Below are 26,178 nucleotides of genomic sequence, written 5' to 3' on the forward strand. Positions count from 1 at the left end.
TTGGGCTGTGTTTACACATGCAGCCCAATTCTGATCTTTTGCCAATAATTTGTCTTTTGACAGATCAGATCCGATTCTTTGCCAATAATTGGGCAAAAGATCAGAATTAGTCTGCCTGTGTAAACGCAGCCTTGGATGCTGTAGGTTATCAACACCTTACCTGGCTGAAAATCAGCACCCTGTAGATGTGAGTGTCGGCATGTCAGAGCTCCATATCATCCATATTTGTGACCAAATAATGTACAAAAAGGCATACACAAACAAACACTGAGAGGCTACATGAATCTACAATCCAGAGGAGGCTGGTTGGAGGTGCTATAGGACTGTGCCCGCCCTCCTACAGCTCCTCCCACCAGCCTCCTCTGCAATCACCTGCAGTCAATAATTACTTGCATCTGAGAGCAATCACTTTATCAGGCCTCACTGCTGCCACCTAGGGATGGGGTATGGTAGTGGAACATGGACTTTATAATTGTGACCTAAATATACATATTCCAACACAATAAACCCCAAAAAATCATATCACATTGTACCATTTCATCTGAATGGCAAGAGACAGGTAACTGAATAGCAACTTTAATGTATGAAAATCTTACCTGGCAGAAAATCAGTGTCCTCTGCAGATGTTGGTGTCAGAGCTCCATATGATCCATATTTGTGACCACAATGTATAAAGAGTCAAATGCAAAAGGCATATGCCTTGGAGGTGGTATAGGAGGACTGGTTGAGAGTCCCATAGGGCGGTGCACAATTTGTCCTATGGGTTTGGCCGGCGTAGGCTGTCATTGTAAATAAGAATTTGTTCTTAACTGATTTGCCTAGTTAAATTAAGGTACAATTTTTAAAAAGGTGTGTGTTGGTTGGTATGACACAGCTACATATTATCCAATAGGAGTGCCCTCTGGTGGTGATTCCACACAGCTTATCCAATGTGTGCCCTCTGGTGGTGAAACCCACAGCTACATATTATCCAATAGAAGGAGTGCCCTCAGGTGGTGAAACCCTCTGATATGGTGAGGAAAATGAAGACATCAATTATTTATATTCTATTTCACTTTCTCCAAGACAACCCCTAGTCCTGACCTTAGCTATGTTGTATGCAGCCTTTTGGGTCAAGCCAGGCATTATCACAACTGACACAATGTCAAGGTCTTGATGAATCAGCTGATAGTCCTGAACTGGAGCAAAAATCCACGCTTTATTTGATCCTCTCCTAAAACACTATGGCTGCACTTAGACAGGCAGCCCAATTCTGATCTTTTTTGCACTAATTGGTCTTTTGACCAATCACATCAGCTCTTAAGGTGAATGCACCGATTTGTAAGTCGCTTTGGATTTGTAAGTCGCTCTGGATAAGAGCGTCTGCTAAATGACTTAAATGTAAATGTTAAAAAGATCTGTGATTGGTCAACTTGTGTAAAAAAATATCAGAATTTGTCATTTCTTCTGTACCAAAGTCCCATTTATTGTGATGGAATAGTAGCCTGTGTTTACACAGGCAACCCAATTCTGTTCTTTCAATTAATGGTATTTTGACCAATCAGATTACTCTAAAAATGCAGCCCTACCATCATACTTCTGAACCTTGTGGTTGCTAGACTCATTAAACCAACGACAGATGTCAGTTACAGATTCATGGAAGTTCTTAGCGCTCCATACCAAAATGTTAGTACACATTTTTTTCTACAACAATCCATCCCATTACAGAGTTAAGAAGCTTGACACATCCATGATGGACAGATGAGGCTTAGCCTAATAGGCTGTCAGGACGATTCATTCATCATTAAACTGAGGGATAGACCTGAAGGGGGTATACTAGAAGTATTAAAAGAAAGCCCAATAACAGGTGGTGACAGCTGTGGAGCATGCTTTTTGATTGCTACTCATCATAATCATGCTAAAAGTCATTAAAGCAACATATGATTTGAAACATGTTTATTTTAATAGATCTTTTTGGGGGAACAACCAAGGATGTAAAAAAGAAAACCAACAGCGAAAGTAGTGCCTTTCACTGATCTTTTTTCTTTCTTTAAAAAAATAGTCTGCCTTTTCCCCCTTGTTCACAAACCGGAAAAAAAACAAAGAATAAAAAATAAAACAAAACCGAGACACTTGGAAGGCCATTACATTTCTTGACAATTATAAATATAGTGGTCGGAACAGGGGTTTGAAACAGCTTACATGTAAAGAGCGTACGGTTACGACAGTATCGACACTCGGCACTGCCTGTATCAAGTTTATTTGTAAAAAAAACAGGATCCTTCTGACCATTATCAATTCAAAGTGTTTATGACAAGTCTATATGTACATTCAGACAGCTCTACCAGTCTCTGAGTGTGGCATGTCCATTCTCCCCTCTAATCATGATTGTCTGTTCAGGGGGAGTAGTTGTGTGAGTATGTGTAATCTGAGTAGTAATCTTGTCCCCCTCCCCTCCCCTTCGGGTAACCCCAGGAGGGTCCGCAGGGTCCACCTCCATCCGGCCGTTCGGGTCCCATTCCCGGCCTGGGCCAGGGGCCTCTCTGTGGGCCTCCTCTCCCTCTGTACCCCCCTAACGACCCGGGACCCATACCCCCTCGTCCCATGCCGCCGCGTCCCATACCCATCTGTCCAGGCATGGCACCTAAACAGCCGTAGCCACCACCTCTGAGTGGCTGGACATTGGCCTCTCCACCTCGACTGCCTCCAGTCCCTCCATGGATGGGCAGCATGGGCCTAGCTATTGAGCCCCCCCTGGTGGCCACAGAGGGAACAGCCATACCCGCGCCAAGGCTTTCTACACTGTTCCCTGGAGTCCTGCCCCCCTGACTTCCAGGGGTACTGCCACCAGGAGTGCCTGTCCTCTCCCTCTCCCCACCTTGGGTGAGGCCGCTATGGGAGACAGAGCCAGGCCTGGCCCCTCCCTGGCTGTTAGGGGTTCCTCCTCCTAACCCCCATGGGCACTCCCCGGGCCCACTGAGTCTCCTGTCCCCCTGCTGGGTGGGGGTCCCGTTAGCGCTGGAGCTGACCGCTGCCGGGTAGCTAAGCTGGACCATGTCGCTCTGAGTGTAGTCCAGGCCTAAGGAGGCTGTGGTGGCAACAGTAGGGTCAGAGTATGTTAGTGCAGTAGAGAGAGAAGAGGAAGAGGCCACTATGGCTGTGCTAGGCAGAGTACTAGTGTTGCTGACTGTGGAGATAGATGCTCCAACACCAACCCCAGCCGCGCCACTAACAGAGCCAGGCAGGCTAAACGACTGGGTCAGAGTCCCACCCATCTTGAGATGTGGAGGAGGCGGGGGAGGCTGGGGGATGTCTGGTAGGGTGAGGGGAGCCTGGCTGGTCAGAGTGGACCCTGGGGCTGTAGTAGGTACTGCGGCTGGGTTTCTGTAGTCCTGTTCTTGGGTGGTGCTGCAGGGCGAGGCGGGGTAGGCTGGGGAGGCTGTGTAGCCGGAGGAGCCAGAGTAGGACACCCACTGTGTAGACGGACACAGGAAGCTCTGGTGGGGGTTGACAGAAAACCCTCCTGGCGATGTGCTGCCTATGTCCGCCCTACCAATCTGGTTGGAGGCTTTGAACTGGGAGATGGCAGATTTGAGAGCAGCGAAGTTGGACAGGTTGGGGGTTCTGCTGGAATAGGAGAGGGAGGAGGGGGTGTGTCGGCCAGGGGTGTTGAGCTGGTCGGGGAGAGGGGGGCGGAACTCGTCTGACTCTGGTAAGGGGGGCTGCTGGGTTGAGTCCCCCATACCCCCTGCTGCTACCCCCTCCTGGGATTGGGCAGGATGCTCTACGATCACCTGGTTGTGGGTGTCGTCATCAGAGTCCAGCGACATATCCTCCTCTTCTATACACTTATCATGCACTACTGAGAGAGGAAGAGACGAGGAGGAAAGGAAGAGACGAGCAAGCGAGGGAGTAGAGGGGAAGCGAGGAAGAGGAGAGGGAGAAGGAGAGGGGGGGAGAAGAGGAGAGTAGATAAAGAAGGGACAGGGGAAAAGATTGATGTATTCAAAACTGACAATTTGACCATAACATTTACATTTTTACATTGTCATTTAGCAGACGCTCTTATCCAGAGCGACTTACATTTCATTTCATGCATTTTTTTTTTGTACTGGCCCCCCGTGGGAATCGAACCCACAACCCTGGCGTTGCACACACCATGCTGGTGTTGCAAACACCATGCTCTACCAACTGAGCCACAGGGAAGACGTAAAACATTTGGACCTCACATCAAGGAAAGAGATCCAATTGATAGTACTTGAACAGGGCCAAAGAGCAATGTAATTGTGAAGTTGTTGTTGACATCACCCACCAGTGGAGGGCGGTGTGGGCAGCTGTTTCTGATCTCTGGAGCCAATCAGGCTGTGGAAACTGGTCATGATGTCATCAATGCTGGCGATCACTATGCCGTTCCTGGAGTACTGCATGAACATCTCAAAGCGCCTCTCTGGAGGGACAAACAAGACAGGGCGGTTCAGTTAATACACATACTGGCACATAATGTACCACCGAGGGTTAGGAGACGATGTGTCACGATAATGATGCTGTGGTACCTGTGAGGAAGATAAAGTGGCGGTGCTGGGTGTGGTTAGCCTGGAGCTTGACCAGGCAGTCCAGATCAGGGGCCTGGCGTGATTGGGCGTCACACTCATGGTAAGGCAAGAACTCCACCAGGTGCTTCTTCTGATAGGCTGTCAGCAGGTTGAGGAGAGCCACGGCATCACTGTTCAACCTATAAGAGGAGAGAGGAGGTGGGACTGTCTGTTACTAAAAGTCTGAATAGGTAAGACAAAAAGCACACAAAAAAAGTTTTGGATGAAAGCATGATAATATGATTATAATGTGTGTTTTGTTTTTCAGCCTTGACACCGCACTTCAAAAAGAAAGTTCTGCAGGCTCTAGTTTTGTCTAATCTTGATTATTGTCCAGTCGTGTGGTCCAGTGCTGCAAGGAAAGACCTAGTTAAGCTGCAGCTGGCCCACACTTATCCCACCAGGGGTGTTTTCACAGTCCCCAAATCCGGAACAAATTCAAGAAAGCGTACAGTATTATATAGAGCCCTTATTGCATGGAACTTCCTTCCATCTCATATTGCTCAAATAAACAGCAAACCTGGTTTCAAAAAACAGATAAAGCAACACCTCGCGGCACTACGCCTCTCCCCTATTTGACCTAGATAGTTTGTGTGTATGCATTGATATGTAGGCTACGTGTGCCTTTTTCAAAAATGTATGTAGTTCTGTCCTTGAGCCGTTCTTGTCGAATGATGTTCTTTCTGTATTACGTCATTCTGTATTATGTTTCATGTTTTGTGTAGACTCAAGGAAGAGTAGCTTCTGCAACAGCTGATGGAGATCCTTATAAAATACCAAACGTAAAACAGTCACTACTACTACTTTGGACTTCCCAGAGACCTTCCTAATTGGTTGACTTGGTAGTCCTATAGGATGGAGGTAGTTACTGAATGGATTGAGAGAGGTCAATGTCTCAGGTCATGCTGAATAGTAGTAGTAGAGATAGTTACTGACCTGCCCAGCTCTTTGAGTTTCTTCTGGGACTTATTGTGGATCTTCCACTGCCAGGGGTTCTCTGGAGAGCTCTGCTCCTCTAGGAACCGCAGGAACGCCTGCAACCGGTCTGCACAGGGAACACAATAACACAACACCAGTCTGTACAGGGAACACAACACACACTGATCCCATCAAATCAATGACCAGTCATGAGTTCAGTCTTTTCCCTTTCCATCTGTAGTCAATATATTACCACTTCCCTAACCAGAATGTAATGGCACAGCTACATGGTACATAAAACAATGATTGAATTGTAAGGGGAAAAAAACAATTGGCCAAATACTGTTTTCAATTAGAATATAGATGCATCTCATTAACAAACACAATCCCCAGTCACTGTGGAATTTATCCAACTGTATAGAAAGAAGGGTGACCGAAAAAAACTGCATAACTGGTAATATTCACATGTGGATCCCACACATCACAATGACTGTTGATGACAGGTGAGACTGCTTCAGCAGACTCACCGTGTGTTATGAAGTCTGGGTTGAGGACAAACTCGTCAGACACTATGAATCCTCCAGAGACAAAGAGCTCGTTGTAAGTGTGGTTCTTCACATCGTCCAGACTGTCAACTCCTGCAAAGCTCACCGTGGACAGCTTCTTCAATGACACCAGAGCTGGGATCTGACAGGGGGAACATGGTTCAGAATCAACCTTTAAATAAGACACATAGAGCATTAAATTCATCCTTAACATCGAAATTAACATTTGTGTGAGACAGAGGTGATGACTGTCTAGACTAGTTGCCATGAAGATCATGTCATCCAGCTCTGTCTATATATTCAATTAAAACGACACTTTACACTATATATACACAAAAGTAGATGGACACCCCTTCAAATATGTTGAATTGGCTATTTCAGCCACACACGTTGCTGACAGGTGTATAAAACTGAGCACACAGCCATGCCATCTCCATAGACGAGCTTTGGCAGTAGAATGGCCTTACTGAAGAGGTCAGTGACGTTCAACGTGGAACCGTCATAGGATGCCACCTTTCCAACAAGTCAGTTGATCAAATTTCTGCCCTGCTAGAGCTGCCCCGGTCAACTGTAAGTGCTGTTATTGTGAAGTGGAAACGTTTCAAAGCAACAACGGCTCACCCACGAATTGGTAGGCCACAGAAGCTCACAGAACGGGACCGCCAACTGCTGAAGCGCGTAAAAAAACCTGCCCTCGGTTGCAACACTCACCACCAAGTTCCAAACTGCCTCTGGATGCAATGTCAGAACAATAACTGTTCGTTGGGAGCTTCATGAAATGGGTTTCAATGGCCGAGCAGCCGCACACAAGCCTAAGATCACCAAGCTCAATGTCAAGCGTCGGCTGGAGTGGTGTAAAGCTCGCCGTCATTGGACTCTGGAGCAGTAGAAACGCGTTCTCTGGAGTGACGAATCACACTTCACTATCTGGCAGTCCGACGGGCTAATCTGAGAATGCTACGTGCCCGAATGCATAGTGCCAACTGTAAAGTTTGGTAGAGGAGGAATAATGGTCTGGGGCTGTTTTTCATGGTTCGGGCTAGGCCGCTTAGTTCCAGCGAAGGGAAATCTTAATGCTACAGTATACAATGACATTCTAGACGATTCTGTTTCCAACTTTGTGGCAGCAGTTTGTGAAGGCCCTTTCCTGTTTCAGCATGACAATACCCCCATGCACAAAGCGAGGTCCATATTGAAATGGTTTGCCAAGATCGATGTGGAAGAACTTGACTGGCCTGCACAGAGCCCTGACCTCAACCTTATTGAAGACTTTTGGGATGAATTGCAATGCCGACTGCGAGCCAGGCCTTATCGCCCAACGTCAGTGCCTGAACTCACTAATGCTCGTGGCTGAATGGAAGCAAGTCCCCGCATTAAAATGTTCTAACATCTAGTTGAAAGCCTTCCCAGAAGAGTGGAGGCTGTTATAGCAGCAAAGGGGGGACAAACTCCATATTAATGCCCATGATTTTGGGACGAGATGTTTGATGAGCAGCTGTCCACATACTTTCGGTCATGTAGTGTATCTGTGCACCATCCAGGTTTTTGGTGGATCTAAAAATCAACAGGTCCAATTAGAATTCCACTATTTCCCGGGGGCTGAGGAGAATTCTCCCTATGCAGACAACATTCTGTCTGGTGCCGTGGCGATATTGACTCATCCTAGCAGCCAGCCAGGATGGTAATGTTACCTTGTTGACGTGGGCTGAGATGTCCTCGTTCTGAATGACGATGAGCAACTTATCCAGACTGCTGTTATTCTCCAGGAACATCTGGGGGTTACACTCTGTGTTGCCCAGGCTCAGCAAGTACTCCTGTCACAGGGATGAGACAGAAAGAGGGAGTTTAAAAACAGGAGCAGAAGTCAGCAACACACCACACAAAACCAAATTAACAAGGAGCAGACAGATGAGGGGATGAGGAAGAGATAATAGTGGTGCAATATTATCTCAGTAGTGTACTACAATTTATTATGGCAGAGAATGCAGACAGCCATAAAGTGTTCTTGTTGCAGTAAAAAAAGTGTGAAGTGTGACTCTCCTCGTCCTCCAGAGGACAACGTCAGTTTAACATGTTTTCAGATCAACAACACGAGGGAACACTGATTGTCCCGTCACAGTGCAGATAATTACAGCTGATAATGCAGTGCCTGTGTCAGAGAAAGCTTGGATAGAGGTATTGGTGAAGTGTTAACGCAATCAGTAAGAATGAGTCTCTTCTTACGTGGGGCAAACATTGACATGAGTGTTGATCATAACTGATGCCTATAGTACCTTGATCTCCACACAGATGTCACTCTCCTCCTCCTCTCCAGAGTGGATGTAGAACCTGACCGTGTTCCTCTGCACGTCCTTGAAGATCTCCACCAGGCTGCTGAACACCTCAGGCTTCAGCTGGCCCATCAGTAGTCCAGCGGCTGACGCCGGAGTCAGGGGAGAGGGGGCTGTGATGGCATCTTGTTTAGGCCGTTTTGGGGTGGAGTCTGAGGAGTCCATTGAGGCCTGGGAGGGAGAGTAGACCCCTCTCTTTGAAGCAGATGGTTCTGACTTCCTCTCTGTGGAGGGCTTCTGTGCTGCAGAGGGGTTCTTGTGTGTCTGTTTGAACGGGACCGGTTTGGGCCGGTTCTGGGAAGAAGAGGAGCTCTTAGCCTGAGGGGGCTGTGCTTTGGTTTTGGGGACAGGCTTGGCGGTGGGGGACGTGATGAGGACAGGGGCAGGAGAGTGGACGAGGGCAGGCGGGGGTGGAAGGTGATGCATGGAAGGAAGGGGAGGGATGGAGGAGAGGGAATGGGGCGGGGGAGGGAAAGAGGAAATAGGATGGGTAGTGGCGGAGGGAGCATGGAGGGTAGAACGAGCCCCAGGTGTTTTAGCAGAGTCTGTGCGGCGAGGTTTGGGCACTAGTCGGCCCATTCTCTCACACAGGGTGTTGACGTGGCCCTGAACAGGGACAGACACAACATAGGGAGCCACAAAGTCTGAGAACGAGCTGTTGGGCTGCCAGGTGTTGCGTGGGGACAGCTGTGGGGGCAGCTGGGAGTTGTAGTAGATCTTCTGGTTGTCCATGAGGCCCTGGATGGAGTTGGAGAGGCAGTGGAGCTCCTGGCTTACGATAGTGTCCAGAGTGCTGGACGGCCTGGCTACCCTCTCCAGGGAAACACCCCTGGCTGGCTTCTCCACCTTGCTTTCCCCCTCTAGGGAGGTGTACCTGGTTCCCCCTTCCAGAAAAGCTCCCCTCAGAGCCATCTCCCTCTCCAAGGAAGCCCCCTTGGCTCCCCTCTCTATTGAGGCTTCCTTTGTTACCCTCTCCCGCTCCACAGAGACACCTCTCAGACCTCTCTCACCCCCCTCCAGACCTCCCCTCTGCTCAAAGTTGCCGTCGTTCTGAGATTCAAAGAAGGGGATAGGTTTGTCTGTGTGAGAGGCCAGTTCCCAGGTGAGTGATGGGTTGTCTGAGGTGTGTGGCTGTTGTCCTGGAGAGTCAGGGCTAAAGGGGCTGGTCAGACTGCACACAGTCTGCTCCTAAACACACAACAACATGGTCAGTCACATCACAAACACCAGTCCATACTTCATTTTTTTCTCCCACACACGCATCTCACCTCAAAGAAGTCCTGTCGGGCCTGCTCCACTCGCCCTTCAATCGGAGCTCCAGTCAGGGGGTTCTCCGTGGTGGCCGAGCCCGTGGAGGGCTCCACGTGGTCAGGTAGGTCAGCGGGGGCCGCGGCAGCGCCTTGAACCATGGCCTTGTTGAGGGTGGAGAGCAGGATCTTGAGCAGGCGCTGTGTCTCGTTGGCTGAGGAGGCTTGGGAAGTGTTTCCCCTGTCCCTCAGGTCAGTGTCATAGATCCCCATGCTCTCCATTACTGCTGCCAGGTTGTAGTTCTCTACCTCCTCCCCCTGGGCTACTGGGAGGACAGAGACAGTGGGGCTAAGAGGGATGTAGCCTTGCTTACCATGTTTATAAGGTAGGCTTTTACAAAACACACACCGTAAGGATATTATTTATGAAAAAGGCCTAGTTTTAAAATGGCAATATTCTCTTTGGTTGGCATTAACTTGCTCAGTCCATACTACTCCCTACCAAACTGTCTCCCTCCCACTTGCTCTTTCCCTTATTCTTCCAGTCTTTCCCACAGACTCACGCCTCTCCCACACAGAAACCAGTCTCACCTCTACTGGGCTCTCCATTGCTGAAGTGGGCTCCTCGTAGGTATTTAGACATGGCCCCTGATTCGTCCTCCTCTAGTTTCCTTTTCAGGCCGTGGGGGCCCTCCCAGGCCCCCTCGTCACCCCCATCGGCCCTCTCCTTCCCTCCTGGCTCCTTCACCAGGGCCTTATGCAGCTGGATCAGCTTCAGCAACTCTTTCATCTTGTCCTTATCGTACTCACTCTGGGCCAACCTGGACCTCTGGGGCGGGGCCCCTGTCCCTGCTGCGGCCCCGTTAGAATGGGTCTGGGACGGCCCCCCTCTCCTCCTGCTGCTCTCTGGTCTCTCTAGAGGTTGCCTCTCCACCCTCTCTGGTCTGTCTGACCCCCCTGACCCCCCCCAGTCTGACACAGGGCTGTAGTCCGGGACAGTTGGAGCTGGGGCAGGCGGGGGCTGGTTGATCCTGTCCATCATGTCCCTGGCCTTGACAATGGGAAGGACGTAGGCCGAGGAGAGGCCGTGGAGGTAGGAACGCAGCAGGCCCTCCATGTTGGATTTGGGGCGGGGCGCGGGGTGCACGTTGCCTCTCTCGTCCAGGTTCTGTTGGTACTCTGGGAGGAGGAAGGCCCGGCCGCTGTCCCTCCTGGTCAGGTAGTCTAGGGCCTGGCGCTCCACCACGGTGCTGAGGTGCTTGTTATCGGGGGTGGAGCGCATCTTGAGCAAGGCGTAGTGCAGGGCTGGAATGAAGGGGTCCATGGAGGCCAGGAGGGGGGGCAGGGGCTCAGCTGACAGGGGCTCCTGCTCTGACAGTCTGGGCGCTGGGGGAGGCAGACATAAGTATACATACTGCTCATAAAGGCTGTTCCTGACATTCAATATGTAACTGTGGTTTGAGGAAGGACATTTTAGAATACTTACTGAACTTGGCGACTCCCCTGGACTCCTGAAAGACAAATAGTGCCTGCAGGCTCTTCTCAACCCTCCCCCGACGTTCTAGAATACACAAAACAACTCCTCAGTATTAACCCACACGAAGAACATGTCAGATCAATGGAAAGAGTCAGAGAGACCTGAGATAAGGAGAGACAGAGGACGTACCGTTGGGATTGAACATCTGAGTAGATGACAAGAGGAAGAGAAAGCCTTTATCAACTAAAGGCTTCACCAGCACCTACACAGGAGGAGGAGACGTTAACATTCAATACATCTAAACAAACATTTTCATACAGTGCAGCTGTGCAACAACAGAAATTCACACTTAAAACAGGGACAATCATTTCATATGTGGCATGGGCATTAGCTCTACCTTTAAACAAATATGGAAACCAAATGACAACCAGTCTTCAAGACATGCCCATTTCTAGGGAACTCACCAGTTAGCTGACCTACATATCAAACATTATGGGGGACCATTATGACAACCCATGTGAAAGCCTGGGTGTGTAATATAATGATCCACGATACATCTCCTCCCTACCCCGTCTAGTGTTGCTGTGTAATCATTAAACACTATTCATTAAAACATCCTGCAGAGGGACGGTCAGGGAGTGACTCACCATCCGCTCTCTCTCCAGTTTATGTATGAGTCCTGAGAGAGTGCTGCTGGTCGCTTTACCCTTCCCATCCACCACCTCAAACAGGCTGCAGTAGATCCCACACTTCAGCACTGAAACACACAGCTCGGTCAGAACAAGTTCCACTCTAAAGTTTAAAAAATAACCACACAGTGATTCCGGGTGAAAGGTCCTACATTGTTGTTAGAGTAATATTATGCGAGGGCTTGCAAATCTGACCAATCACCGCATAAAACTCAAATCGTCGCAACATTACCGCATATAACTGTCCATTCGCCTCACTAGAAAAAGAGGGTTCGCAATTTTAAGCAATCACTGTACCTTTAGCACATAAAATGGCTCAATCAAAGAACAGGTCAACAAGCTTTTTTCCTCAGCAGCGCATGTGACAAATTGGACAAAATTATTGCAAATTGCCATTCAAGATGTCAGAATTAACACAGTAAAAGCAAGCATCACACAAACACTGCGAAATCTTGGAGGGACTGTTAAGTGTTGTCATGTAATTCTATAGCATCTATGGACTGTTGTCTTGGTCAGAGTATAGATTAACCAGACTAGAACTAAGGCTGGAGAGGAGGAGGATAGAGGAATATAGAATGAGGAGAGGATTAGAAGGAGAGGAGAATAGAGGAGAGGATTAGAAGGAGAGGAGAATAGAGGAGAGGATTAGAAGGAGAGGAGAATAGAGGAGAGGATTAGAAGGAGAGGAGAATAGAGGAGAGGATTAGAAGGAGAGGAGAATAGAGGAGAGGATTAGAAGGAGGAGAATAGAGGAGAGGATTAGAAGGAGAGGAGAATAGAGGAGAGGATTAGAAGGAGAGGAGAATAGAGGAGAGGATTAGAAGGAGAGGAGAATAGAGGAGAGGATTAGAAGGAGAGGAGAATAGAGGAGAGGATTGGAAGGAGAGGAGAATAGAGGAGAGGATTAGAAGGAGAGGAGAATAGAGGAGAGGATTAGAAGGAGAATAGAGGAGAGGATTAGAAGGAGAGGAGAATAGAGGAGAGGAGAATAGAGGAGAGGATTGGAAGGAGGAGAATAGAGGAGAGGATTAGAAGGAGAATAGAGGAGAGGATTAGAAGGAGAGGAGAATAGAGGAGAGGATTAGAAGGAGAGGAGAATAGAGGAGAGGATTAGAAGGAGAGGAGAATAGAGGAGAGGATTAGAAGGAGAGGAGAATAGAGGAGAGGATTGGAAGGAGAGGAGAATAGAGGAGAGGATTAGAAGGAGAGGAGAATAGAGGAGAGGATTAGGAGGAGAGGAGAATAGAGGAGAGGATTAGAAGGAGAGGAGAATAGAGGAGAGGATTAGAAGGAGAGGAGAATAGAGGAGAGGATTAGAAGGAGAGGAGAATAGAGGAGAGGATTGGAAGGAGAGGAGAATAGAGGAGAGGATTAGAAGGAGAATAGAGGAGAGGATTAGAAGGAGAGGAGAATAGAGGAGAGGATTAGGAGGAGAGGAGAATAGAGGAGAGGAGAATAGAGGAGAGGATTAGAAGGAGAGGAGAATAGAGGAGAGGATTGGAAGGAGAGGAGAATAGAGGAGAGGATTAGAAGGAGAATAGAGGAGAGGATTAGAAGGAGAATAGAGGAGAGGATTAGAAGGAGAATAGAGGAGAGGATTAGAAGGAGAGGAGAATAGAGGAGAGGATTAGAAGGAGAGGAGAATAGAGGAGAGGATTAGAAGGAGAGGAGAATAGAGGAGAGGATTAGAAGGAGAGGAGAATAGAGGAGAGGATTAGAAGGAGAGGAGAATAGAGGAGAGGATTAGAAGGAGAGGAGAATAGAGGAGAGGATTAGAAGGAGAGGAGAACAGAGGAGAGGATTAGAAGGAGAGGAGAATAGAGGAGAGGATTAGAAGGAGAGGAGAATAGAGGAGAGGATTAGAAGGAGAATAGAGGAGAGGATTAGAAGGAGAGGAGAACAGAGGAGAGGATTAGAAGGAGAGGAGAACAGAGGAGAGGATTAGAAGGAGAGGAGAATAGAGGAGAGGATTAGAAGGAGAGGAGAATAGAGGAGAGGATTAGAAGGAGAGGAGAATAGAGGAGAGGATTAGAAGGAGAACAGAACAGAGGAGAGGATTAGAAGGAGAGGAGAATAGAGGAGAGGATTAGAAGGAGAGGAGAATAGAGGAGAGGATTAGAAGGAGAGGAGAATAGAGGAGAGGATTAGAAGGAGAGGAGAATAGAGGAAGAGAGCAGAAGTAGAGTAGAGGAGTAGAGCGGTTCGGACCTTCTCGGGTTCTGCTGTAGGTGTCCCAGGAGAACAGAACAGAGGGGATCTTCCTCTTCACCTGGTCCAGCTGCATCCCCATACTCATCTCCAACTTCTCCGTTCTGCAGAGGGCACACACACACGTCAATCAACTTATTACAGTACTCATAACATCGTTATTAACTATGAATTACTGCTGATATCCATGTTTTAGGTATGGACAACAAATACGTGTTTTAGGTAGGTTTTAATTCCTTGGCGTACATATCCCTGACAAACTGAAATGGTCCACCCACACAGACACTGTGGTGAAGGCGGCGCAACAGCGCCTCTTCAACCTCAGGAGGCTGAAGAAATTTGTCTTGGCACCTAAAACTTTTACAGATGCACAATGTAGAGCATCCTGTCGGGTTGTATCACCGCCTGGTATGGCAACTGCACCGCCCGCAACTGCAGGGCTCTCCAGAGGGTGGTGCGGTCTGCCCAACGCATCACCGGGGACAAACTACCTGCCCTCCAGGACACCTACACCACCCGATGTCACAGGAAGGCCAAAAAGATAATCAAGGACAACAACCACCCAAGCCACAGCCTGCTCACCCCGCTATCATCCAGAAGACCAGGTCAGTACAGGTGCATCAAATTGGGACCAAGACTGAAAAACAGTTTCTATCACAAGGCCATCAAACTGTTAAATAGCCATCACTAGGCGGCTTCCACCCTGTTACGTAACCCTGCACCTTAGAGGCTGCTGCCCTATATACATAGACTTGGAATCACTGGCCACTTTAATAATGGATACACATTTCATTGCTTTACTCATCTCTTATGTATATACTGTATTCTATTCTACTCTATTTTAGTCTATGCCACTCCGACATGGCTCATCCTAATATTTATATATTACTTAATTCCATTATTTTACTTTTAGGTTTGTGTGTATTGTTAGATATTACTACACTGTTGGAGCTAGAAACACAAGCACTTCGCTACATCCGCAATAACATATGTGACCAATAAAATTAGATTTGATAACAAATACATGTGTTTTAGGTATGGACAACAAATACATGCGTTTTAGGTATGGAGAATAAAGAGGATTCTCACAGTTTGAACGGGAGGAAGTGGCGTGTAGAGGAGCGTAGAGACACCTGGCACAACTCCTGTCCCTTGTTCACCAGCGGCCCACTCCACACAGTGTAGCTACTCCTCCCTGACAGGCAAATCAATCGTTATTTAAAGTGCATTCAAAACACTTCACAATTGCAATAGGAACAATGGCCCCAGTCAACAGTCACAAGTCAAAAAAGGGCACAATATGCCAAACTTCCAAGGTAGCTATCAAACTACATTCTACAAATACTTTTGCCTCCATTTTTAATACAAATGTCCTTACAAATAGACTAAAGCAGAGCGATAAGGTGAAGAAGCAGAAACAGGAGTGTACCTTTGCTTCCTCCTTCACAGACAGTGCTGTTGAACCTGTGTGCAGCCATAGGTGCAGCAGCAGACTCCTTGCCTTTGTACTGGAAAGACACCACGGCGTAGGGACACACATGCCTGGGCCGCGGCTTGATCTCATCAAAAGCAAACTCATAGAAGTACTGCTGCGTGAGTTCAAAGGCTCTGTAGGACAGCAACGAGGTGACCCGCGTGGCGTTCTTGGAGATGTGACAGTCAAACTTGGGTGTGGGGTCCAGGACACTCTTAGGCATGTTCTCAAAGATGCTCTTCAGCCGGCCCTGAAGGGACAAACACACTCACTGGGTCAAAGATTATAGAAACTGGTGTTGCACTCAACGATGGTAATTCTAGGCTGTTGAAAAGTAAGCAACTACATTCTAGGTGTTCGTAATAAAATATATATATATATATATAGTTTAAGTTGGGTCCATAATGAGTGTGATAGATGCATTTACCCTCATGACTTTAAATATGACGATGTCTCCACAAGTGCCTGCTTCAAATGGGTTCATTTGAAGCAAATCAGAGAATTTGGACAGATAAACACCTGAAATGACAAAACAAAAAGGCAAGGCAAGTCAAGAACAAACTAAGGAGGCAAAAACCATGCATAGACAACTTTAACTTTTGACTAACAAAAATCAAAATAGCTATGTGTGGGTTTATAGTTTATGACTGAAGTTTGAGGGATTGTGATAAACATTTCCACCATACTCAGCTGTTGCTAGGCCATGTATTAGGTATCTTCTTATGTAATGGTATCTGGTAGACATTCTAAGCTGTCTGGCAGTGGATAAAGCTACTCTTACAGTAATGAGGCATACAGATTATCCTCTATTAGAGAGAGTCAATTAAACCTTAACGTTCAAAAGCAGATCCATTTCTAACAGGGTTGTCACAAAACCAGTAACGCGAAACTCAGAGGTATCATGGAAAGGAAACAAAACATTAAGTGGACTACAATTCCTGAGGAAAACAGTCCTAATGTTGGAAACAAAAACAGCCGCATGTTGACTTCCAGAATAACGTTTAGCACACAATATGTTACATACAGAAGGTTTTTAAAGGACCAACGAGTTTAGTCTGCTTTGTGTTTTCCTTTTTGCCATGGAAAAATAAGGTATGGTGACAACCACATGTCTAACTGACATACCCCCAACATCTAGAACAGTTAGACAAGTGCATTACAGAGAAAAGCCTTCCTTCTGGACATTTGCAAACTCTCCCTAAAAACAATATCATACATGACATTCAACTACACACACACACACTCACCCATAGCAGGATTTCCTAGTGTAGTGATCCTGGAGTGTCCCACAGACAGACCCTTCTCACATATCCATGGGAGCTGGAAAAAGAACATCACATCATCATACCAACAAAAAATAAAATACAACTGTGCTTTTCAAATGACAATCAGGAGCCCAGCAGCCAAACTCAAATTGTAGGCCGAATGCATAATCCAATTGTAAAGATCCAACATTAGATCAGAGTACTAGATCACGGCGCTATACCACACCCCCTGGTGAAGCAGGCAGGCCCTTAGGCTCACCTTGGACTTGTCTGGGAACAGGAAGCAGTAGGACTCCACCAGCTCTGGGTCTGTACGGCCCTCCTGCTTCAGCTCCCTCCTCTTCTCAATGAACTGGCACACACACAAACAGGAGAAAATATGGCATCATGAGAAACAATGCAAGCACAACAATATAAAGGGTGGGTCAATTTCAGTGAGGTATGAAGTGTGTATTTGTTGTTGGTCGTGAAAAACTATCAACTAGTGTTTTGTGCCAGTCTGGGGAGAATATCAGCAGTGGGTATGCGTTTTATTTTATTTTAACATTAGGAAGTGAAGATTTGATTTAAGTGATAGCAAATGGGAATTCTTATAACAGACCTCTGGGCCATGCTGTTGACAACAGCCTGAGGCGGACTGATCAGCTGATGGCCTGTCTTATTGTTTATTTTATTTATTTGTTGTGGCCCACTGGGCTTCTGTATAGTTTGGTGTACCATGTGGTTGGTTTGTGTTAAATATGATTGGGGGGGGGGGTCTCAAAAAAAAACTTTAAAAGTTGGGGGTATGATAATAATGTGGTTGAGCTTGGTGATGCTACCTCTTTCTCTAGTAGCTCATTGTGAATGAGCCTGGCCTTGCAGTAGGAGAATGTCCCTCTGGACGATGCATCCAGGTAGAAGGAGGAGAGGATCTTCACAAGGCCCTCAAATTCCCGGGAGTCAGGGGCCAGAAACTGGTACAGGCCTACCGAGGAGCAGGGATGACAAACAGAGAATTAGTATCATTCAGGGATGTGATTGGCACAAATTGGACTGCGTTCACACAGGCAGCCCAATTCCCCAATCACTAATTGGTCTTTTGACCAGTCAGATCAGCTCTAAAAAAATATCTGATGTGAAAAGATCTGGTATGACTGGTCAAAAGAACAATTAGAGGAAAAATTCTCAGAATTGTGTGCCTGTGTAAACACAGCCATAGAACAGGGGCTGGATTACATTGTTTATTTGTATGCACTGTTCATTTAAAAAACTCAACAGGCTACATGATGGGTATCTGATCAGTTTATTTCAAGATAAAAGGGGCAAAGTTCTCTGTACACTTTGTGCTAAATTATGATGATGCAATATGTCCAACCAAGTCTCATCCACCAGTCTATTTTCCAAATGCAGTGACATCACACTAAGGAACAGGAACATCTAAAAAAAATAATAATAATAGCACATGCATTCTGAAAATGTGTAGGCATACTATTTAGTCAGAATGCATGACACATATCCGTCAAGCCAAAGGCCAGAATCTAGAGACAATATTATCAAACTAAACTTGATGTAGCTATGCACATGATAGCAACTTGTATGATGGATTGTATTTTGCATGCAGGCTGTGCATCATAATTCGGCATCTCCCCAATTATGAAAACAAAACACACCAACCTGTGAATATAGTGGGCACCATTGGTATAGAATGGATGCGCTTTCTGATGACAATCCAAGCAAATCTTATGTAAGAGCCAAGACCAGCACAGCAAATATTCTAAAGAATGAACTAACCTAGCTAATACTAAAACAGCTCTTGGCAGCTTCTCCCAGTCTGGCTATTCCTGGATGACTGACCAATGGTTTCACTGTATAGCTAGTTACATGTATTCTACCCCCAAATACTCCAACTGGGGTCTGGACTTGTCTACTATAATCTGTATCAAATCAATGAAGATATGGGATGATGACTATCTCTGGAGCTTCATGGAAGGGCCATGGTAACCAGTCTAGGCCTAGATCCTAGAAGATGGGTGTGGTGTGTACAACCCAAGGGACTTTACTACTATGTTCATTTTCCACAAGCTTTCAAAATCGTCAGCTGAATACCATCATCAAAACTAATTTCACTCTCCACAATCCTCCATGTAGACCCAAGTAATATGGAGGCTTGATGGGCAGCATCTCTTCATGTGCTTCTTCTCTTCTCGCGCCTGAGCCAAAACTTACCTGCAATGCTGACCGAGATGAGTACGGGAACCGATTTTACCTTTACCAAGGCAATAGTTTATTTGTACGCAATAAACTAACGTTAACTATCCTCTGAAGATGGATCACATTAATCCATGTCAATAGCTAATCTAAATTCTGACGGTAGGGAACGCGGGTTTGCAACATGCAGCACTTGAATTATGAAACACAGGGCAGCCTCTGTTGGAAATAGCTAGCTAGTACTAGAGAAAGGGCACAACCTTTCCGTTCCTTGATCTTCCTCGGGATCTGAAAATTTCTCCTTGGCAACTCTTCAGCCTGTCTCTGGCCGGGTAAAGGTGAATTATCGGAGCTTCTCGCGGCCGTCTGCCCGCTCCTCCGCCGCTCAGAGGCTTCTTGTTCGGGCATTACACCGTCTTCACATCCAGTCTGATCGCCATTTTGGTTGGATGTGGCCGAGATGGCGGCTGACAACGAATTTGTCTTGCTATCGCAGCTCTCCAAGTCGAGCTCACCGGTCTTCAGACACTCTATGTCAGTTTTTCTCTCCACTTCAGGGTTCAGGGCCATTTTTCGGGCACCGTTAGCGTCTTTCGCGGGCAATGTAGTTGGTTACTGCGCCACTTAACTGACACACTCTACTCCTCACCCTGCCTCCGCCATTGTGAATATGACGTATGCCTTCTTCTCCACCACAGCAAAGCGCTGGCGTCAATCTGTTTACATTCAAGCAAAGCCGCGCCTCCTACAGGCCCTTGAGTCGAATAACTTCCTTTGAGACCGTTATTATACCTCAGTGTTTGAGACAGCAGCTGGCTGAACTGGTGTCTGTCTGTCTACCTCGGGGGGTTTTCCACTAAGGCCTGGCCTACTACAGAAATCTTGACAAAAGAAAATGTCAAATTAAACCGTTTCCGTCTCTAAAGTTATGATTTTATACCGTCTGTGACACATGATAACTTATTGGCATTTGTTTGAATCAGAGTAATATCCATAAATAGTATAGGCCCAATAACACCATGACCTATCCACTTTCAGTCAGACATTTGATATACAGACTGGTGGTATGACTGGGAAATGCTTATTGCGTTTTGGCTGGCCTATTTAATTGAGACCATGCATCCAGAATGACATCTGACAAATGAAAGTCTGCTATTAGAAAAAAATCTTATTTCCTCAGATTTGTATGCCTTCTCCAATGATGGCATAGGATGTGTGCACAACAGGTGACATGGATTTCAATGTTAGTAGATGAAAATAGAATAATGTTTCTGAACCCATTTCTAAGACTTCTGTTCAAATGTTTAATGACAAAATACAATTATTATAGATCACAGATAAAAATAGGACATTACAGATAATCCCTAAATGTGTAATTCCTTACAAATTCAATAATTATACAAAAATATCATTTTAACCTAACAAGCTTATCCCAGTTGGTTCAGTGACCCACAATGCTCAACCTAGGAGCAACACACATTGTGCTGCCTATGACATAACATGCATTCAGAGTAGGAAAAAAGGGAGAGAATATTGCTTGTTTGTTGATCCTCGAGTAGGAACTAAAGAGACACACACTTACAAAAGTAAACAAGGTCCAGACAAACTGATAAGGAACTGGAACTTTCTTAGAGAGTGCCATTATGTTATGATCAATCAGGGCTGCCCCTGCTGTAGATGTCGTACTCTTTGTATCGGAGGTAGTCCTTAAGCCTGGTGGGGAGAGGCATGAAGCTGATGAAGGCTGGGGATCGCAGACGCAGACGGCTCAGGCAGTCCCGGATACGCAGCCGACACAGGTGCTTCAGGCTGCGCACATTCTCTGAGGGGGCATTAGGGTCATGCTTTATTTACCTGGAATTTACTTAGATATTTGGTCAAATGGTAGTTACATAATAATTATTGTGAAAAGGAATCTGTGCAGTGCAGTTCCATTATAGTACCTTGGATATGGCATATCTCAGGCCACTGTTTCTGTGTCTTCAGGCATTCCTTGAGTTTGACACAGAGGGTGACGTGGTCTGTGTAGTCTAGCATGATGCGCACTACCTGTGCCGAGATGTGTTTCAGCCACTTGACTGTTATCACCTCACAGAACTACAGACAGAAAAAAGGAGACAGAGAGAGAGTTTGTAATAACCACATTTACAATGACCACATAATGTTTGTTTTCCTTCTTAGCACTAGTTGTCTAACCACCATGTCTTTGGTGACCGAGGTCGTCCAGGGTGCGTAGTCATGGGAACTGTCTCCATAGGGACAGTCAAAGCAGCGCTGTACGTCGTATCCATGGTTGAGAAGCATCCTCAGCATGACCTCATCTTTCAGCGCATACTGCAGTGCTGATGGGAAGTGTGTTGTGTTGACACGAGAATAGTAGCTGGCGTTAGCACCATACCTGATTGATTGACAAGACCAACAAAATCCATTAGGCCTACATTAACAGTACACAGTAATCAAAAATACATACTACAGGCTAATTCCTCTCACTCACATAACATATTTTACTGTAAAGTATACTGCTCAAAAAAATAAAGGGAACACTTAAACAACACATCCTAGATCTGAATGAAAGAAATAATCTTATTAAATACTTTTTTCTTTACATAGTTGAATGTGCTGACAACAAAATCACACAAAAATAATCAATGGAAATCCAATTTATCAACCCATGGAGGTCTGGATTTGGAGTCACACTCAAAAGTAAAGTGGAAAACCACACTACAGGCTGATCCAACTTTGATGTAATGTCCTTAAAACAAGTCAAAATGAGGCTCAGTAGTGTGTGTGGCCTCCACGTGCCTGTATGACCTCCCTACAACGCCTGGGCATGCTCCTGATGAGGTGGCGGATGGTCTCCTGAGGGATCTCCTCCCAGACCTGGACTAAAGCATCCGCCAACTCCTGGACAGTCTGTAGTGCAACGTGGCATGGTGGATGGAGCGAGACATGATGTCCCAGATGTGCTCAATTGGATTCAGGTCTGGGGAACGGGCGGGCCAGTCCATAGCATCAATGCCTTCCTCTTGCAGGAACTGCTGACACACTCCAGCCACATGAGGTCTAGCATTGTCTTGCATTAGGAGGAACCCAGGGCCAACCGCACCAGCATATGGTCTCACAAGGTTTCTGAGGATCTCATCTCGGTACCTAATGGCAGTCAGGCTACCTCTGGCGAGCACATGGAGTGCTGTGCGGCCCCCCAAAGAAATGCCACCCCACACCATGACTGACCCACCGCCAAACCGGTCATGCTGGAGGATGTTGCAGGCAGCAGAACGTTCTCCACGGCGTCTCCAGACTCTGTCACGTCTGTCACGTGCTCAGTGTGAACCTGCTTTCATCTGTGAAGAGCACAGGGCGCCAGTGGCGAATTTGCCAATCTTGGTGTTCTCTGGCAAATGCCAAACGTCCTGCACGGTGTTGGGCTGTAAGCACAACCCCCACCTGTGGACGTCGGGCCCTCATACCACCCTCATGGAGTCTGTTTCTGACCGTTTGAGCAGACACATGCACATTTCTGGCCTGCTGGAGGTCATTTTGCAGGGCTCTGGCAGTGCTTCTCCTGCTCCTCCTTGCACAAAGGCAGAGGTAGCGGTCCTGCTGCTGGGTTGTTGCCCTCCTACGGCCTCCTCCACATCTCCTGATGTACTGGCCTGTCTCCTGGTAGCGCCTCCATGCTCTGAACACTACGCTGACAGACACAGCAAACCTTCTTGCCACAGCTCGCATTGATGTGCCATCCTGGATGAGCTGCAGTACCTGAGCCACTTGTGTGGGTTGTAGACTCCGTCTCATGCTACCACTAGAGTGAAAGCACCGCCAGCATTCAAAAGTGACCAAAACATCAGCCAGGAAGCATAGGAACTGAGAAGTGGTCTGTGGTCCCCACCTGCAGAACCACTCCTTTATTGGGGGTGTCTTGCTAATTGCCTATAATTTCCACCTGTTGTCTATTCCATTTGCACAACAGCATGTGAAATGTATTGTCAATCAGTGTTGCTTCCTAAGTGGACAGTTTGATTTCACAGAAGTGTGATTGACTTGGAGTTACATTGTGTTGTTTAAGTGTTCCCTTTATTTTTTTGAGCAGTGTATATTGAGATTTTGAAATGCACTTTCTTTTCTAAAGTTTGATTTGACTTGAGTTTGATTCCTACCTCAGCAGAGTGTTTATAAGCTCATAGTTGCCCAGCCGCAGAGCCACCTGTAGACAGTTGGTAGGGTCCTGGTTGACCATGGCCTCAGCCTCCAGCAGCAGACGGGTGGACTGGACATCGTTGTTCCATACAGCAAAGTAAAGAGCCGACCTGCGTTCGTCATCGTATTTATTGCGCACGCGTGGGTGCAGCATGAAGTTGGGGTCGTAGCCTACATTGAGAAGGACCTCCAGGCACTGGGTGTGTCCCCCAGCAGCAGCAGAGTGGAGGGGACTCATACCACTCTTCTTCACTGCCTCCATCTTTGTTGCTGAGATCAACCGTTCCAACACCCTGAGGAGAGAGAGGAGAAGACCTTTGAAAATCTGTACCTCCTAACAGCAGAAAAATAAATAAATATAAAAGGGGTATATAAAGTAAAGATCTTTCTCCACTCACAACAGATGCCCGTGGTATGCAGCACGGTGGATGGGTAGGTGCCCACTGTGGTTGGGCATGTCGGGGTCTGCGCCATAGTCCAGCAGCAGAGAGATGATGTCAGGATTACCTGATGCAACCGCCTCAAACAGCACAGAGCCCTCTGTCTGAGACTGCACGCTGGCTCCTGACAGAGTGACAGAGAGAGCGAGAGAGGAGACAGAAAGTGAATCACTCCATATGGTCCAAACACACACACACAGACACACACACCTTGCTGTAGCAGGACCTCCACTACGTTAAGGTGCCCTGTCTCTGCAGCCAGTGCCAGTGGGGTCAGCTTGTCAACATCCCTTGCGTTTGGGTCGGCCCCGGACTGCAGTAGCAGGTTAACAAAATTGTCCAGACCCAGGAGGGATGCCTCATGGAGGGCAGTCCGCTCCAGATCTCCTGTTTGGTCCACCTTGGCATTGCAGCGAAGCAGGAGCGAGGCACAGTCATATTGGTCATTTACTATAGCTGTAGGAAATAGGTGACAGAGCAGGAAGAATGGCAGAAGGTTAAAGTTGTGCTCCATAAACAAAAATCAAAATCTACAAAAATCTAAGATATATTTTGAATACCTGCCACGAGTGGAGATTCCTCGTCATCGTTCTGGAGGTCTGGACAGCATCCGTTCTGAAGCAGGAACGTAGCGTTTTCCCTCAGGCCACACACTACAGCCAGGAAGAGAGGTGTCTCTCCTTTCAGAGTCCGGCACTGCTCTGCACCCTGGGAGGAAGCTGGACACATGGACCTGTATATTACTACCTAGATTTGACCAGGAAAGTCCCTTGAGATATGTCTCTAAACCAGTACCTGAGAAGATGATCTCCAGTATACTTTTCTTCTCCTGCACTGCGGCTTCATGTAACGGGATCCATCCTCTGTCGTCTACTCTGGACATGGCTCCTGGTTGCTCAGCTAGCCTTATTAGGGCCTCCTCATTACCTAACAGAACAGGAAGACAGGTACGGGGTAAATCTCAATAGTCTGACATGGCTACCTCTCCTGTCCTTTTCATTCGGTTGAACTGATATGTGAGAACTGGACAGGTGAAAGACATTTTCACTTTCTGAAATGAGATGAGGCAAGAAAAGGAATTATATTTAGACTATTGAGATGCATCCGAAGACCAGAACTGTTATTCATCGCTGGGCCCTCCAGTATCCTGCACTGGAACAGCGCCAAAGTCAATAGACTAGCTGTAACCTCTATGGCAGTGCTGTCATATCCCTCCATCTTATTCCACCTCTGACTCAACTCCACACACACCATACAGGGGCCAGACAATCTATGAGACCGGAAAAGAGATGATCGCACATAGCAGAAGTCATTAAGGAGTTAAGATAAGGAAAAAGCCATGCTCACCTTCCTTTATCACTGTAAAGATCTCATCAGGATCACCTTCAGGGCCTGCAGGATCACTGGGTGAAATATATGTATAAACACGGAATCACTTGGATATTCCACAGCTAACCCATGTGGTATACATTTTGCCATTTGAGAGGTCTTACTTAGGGAGTGAGCCTTTGTGCTTGTTGTATTTCAGAAGGCTCTGTTCAATCATGTACTGTGTGACCTCGTCCTCTTCTGGTTGGTCAAAAACATATCCTGCCTCTGTCTCTGAGTTCATCTGTCACTCCAGGAAGGGTCAACTCACCAGGAAACTACTAACTTGAGCTGGGGAGACATTATGTTAAGAACCTTCATTCTCATTCTCTGTTGAACTACTGTTATTTTAAATGGGCAACATGTTACCTACCAGGGCAGGGACCATACACATGAGCAGCCAGCAGCCTCAAATACCAACGGGACCTCGGCAGACATTTCATAGACAACAGTAAAACTGGAGAGCATTGCAGCCATGTTGCACACTGTAATTTCTGTGAGTTTGTGCTGACTAACATTTCACATACATAGAAAACAAGATAATACATTGATACATTACAGTATATTTACATGCTTAATGGTTGTGTTCTGCTTGAAATAGCTGGCCCAGTTCTCTGCAATGGCATAACTTTGATGATGACAGTATAGTATAATAAAGGCTAAACAAGGCATGGGTTGGTGTATTATATGTGTGGCTGTAGTGTTGGGTATTAAACATTGAAAACTACATCAGCCTTTATAGGGAATTGTGGATAAAACCTTCAGGATTAAAAAAGCTATTATTCAACAGTTATCAAGCCACTTACTGTAAGTTGAGCATGCAATGGCCACTCCAAGTTCAACAATTACATGGCACCATATCACACCATTTGAGATGAACAATGGCATTCAGGCACCACACCATTCCATCCTTAAACCTCCCAGAGGATTATGTCTTTTGTTTTCTGTTTACCTTCAGTCAACAGGCTGTTTCTCCAATGGCCTCACAATCTTCAGTGGGTCAATCACACTAAGCTTCCAAAGCATGTCTATGTATATCTCCCCAGCTATTTATGTCTGATCACGGGACCTTCCCACCCTGCACCTGGCTCTGACCCATTGAGCACACTGCAGCTCAACTGATTGACACAAACACACGCACGCCCACACACACACACCTCCCAGTAGCCATAGGCATGTATCACATACTGTAGGTCTGTTATGGTCCTAATCAGGTGTTGTGTGTATGTATTCCCACTCTACAGACCTAAACAAAA

General features: G+C 46.7%; 2 protein-coding genes across 7 annotated transcripts; both read right to left on the reverse strand.

The window, feature by feature from the left end:
- Nucleotides 1-1,919: 1,919 nt before the first annotated feature.
- On the reverse strand, nucleotides 1,920-19,620 carry tasorb (transcription activation suppressor b). 3 transcript variants are annotated; one of them, XM_029723832.1, is made up of 20 exons: nucleotides 19,175-19,620; nucleotides 17,546-17,691; nucleotides 16,984-17,076; nucleotides 16,707-16,779; nucleotides 15,887-15,978; nucleotides 15,415-15,709; nucleotides 15,075-15,180; nucleotides 13,986-14,089; nucleotides 11,736-11,845; nucleotides 11,278-11,350; nucleotides 11,098-11,172; nucleotides 10,203-10,997; nucleotides 9,633-9,937; nucleotides 8,308-9,552; nucleotides 7,726-7,848; nucleotides 6,017-6,176; nucleotides 5,508-5,616; nucleotides 4,533-4,711; nucleotides 4,292-4,426; nucleotides 1,920-3,838 (listed from the first exon to the last, which is right to left on the reverse strand). In XM_029723832.1, exons 1-20 carry the CDS (start codon nucleotides 19,482-19,484, stop codon nucleotides 2,376-2,378), a joined length of 5,991 nt encoding a protein of 1,996 aa, XP_029579692.1. In that variant the 5' UTR covers nucleotides 19,485-19,620; the 3' UTR covers nucleotides 1,920-2,375. The 3 variants fall into 3 exon arrangements, with proteins under 3 accessions (XP_029579692.1, XP_029579691.1, XP_029579690.1); XM_029723831.1 differs by having other exon boundaries at nucleotides 1,920-3,841; nucleotides 9,633-9,934; nucleotides 19,175-19,619; XM_029723830.1 differs by having other exon boundaries at nucleotides 1,920-3,841; nucleotides 19,175-19,619.
- Nucleotides 19,621-20,194: 574 nt separating this feature from the next.
- Nucleotides 20,195-26,116, reverse strand: asb14b (ankyrin repeat and SOCS box containing 14b). 4 transcript variants are annotated; one of them, XM_029723836.1, is made up of 11 exons: nucleotides 25,875-26,116; nucleotides 25,048-25,213; nucleotides 24,902-24,957; nucleotides 24,350-24,481; nucleotides 24,115-24,273; nucleotides 23,765-24,010; nucleotides 23,513-23,678; nucleotides 23,075-23,407; nucleotides 21,111-21,312; nucleotides 20,858-21,011; nucleotides 20,195-20,736 (listed from the first exon to the last, which is right to left on the reverse strand). In XM_029723836.1, exons 2-11 carry the CDS (start codon nucleotides 25,164-25,166, stop codon nucleotides 20,567-20,569), a joined length of 1,737 nt encoding a protein of 578 aa, XP_029579696.1. In that variant the 5' UTR covers nucleotides 25,167-25,213; nucleotides 25,875-26,116; the 3' UTR covers nucleotides 20,195-20,566. The 4 variants fall into 4 exon arrangements, with proteins under 4 accessions (XP_029579696.1, XP_029579697.1, XP_029579695.1 ...); XM_029723837.1 differs by having other exon boundaries at nucleotides 25,729-26,116; XM_029723835.1 differs by having other exon boundaries at nucleotides 25,296-26,116.
- Between the last annotated feature and the right edge of the window lie 62 nt (nucleotides 26,117-26,178).

Source organism: Salmo trutta, chromosome 30, assembly GCF_901001165.1.
Source record: "Salmo trutta chromosome 30, fSalTru1.1, whole genome shotgun sequence".
NCBI classification, from domain to species: domain Eukaryota; kingdom Metazoa; phylum Chordata; class Actinopteri; order Salmoniformes; family Salmonidae; genus Salmo; species Salmo trutta.

Excerpts from the sequence above, each read along its gene's own strand:
- asb14b (XM_029723836.1), bottom strand. The coding sequence starts at position 25,166 with ATGAACTCAGAGACAGAGGCAGGATATGTTTTTGACCAACCAGAAGAG. Across the intron at positions 23,679-23,764 it reads GGAGGTCCTGCTACAGCAAG|GAGCCAGCGTGCAGTCTCAG; the intron begins GTGTGTGTGTCT and ends TCACTCTGTCAG. Across the intron at positions 21,012-21,110 it reads CGGTCACCAAAGACATGGTG|TTCTGTGAGGTGATAACAGT; the intron begins GTTAGACAACTA and ends TTCTGTCTGTAG.
- tasorb (XM_029723830.1), bottom strand. The coding sequence starts at position 19,484 with ATGGCCCTGAACCCTGAAGTGGAGAGAAAAACTGACATAGAGTGTCTG. Across the intron at positions 14,090-15,074 it reads CACTTCCTCCCGTTCAAACT|AACGGAGAAGTTGGAGATGA; the intron begins GTGAGAATCCTC and ends TGCCCTCTGCAG. Across the intron at positions 3,842-4,291 it reads GCCCACACCGCCCTCCACTG|TAGTGCATGATAAGTGTATA; the intron begins GTGGGTGATGTC and ends TTCCTCTCTCAG.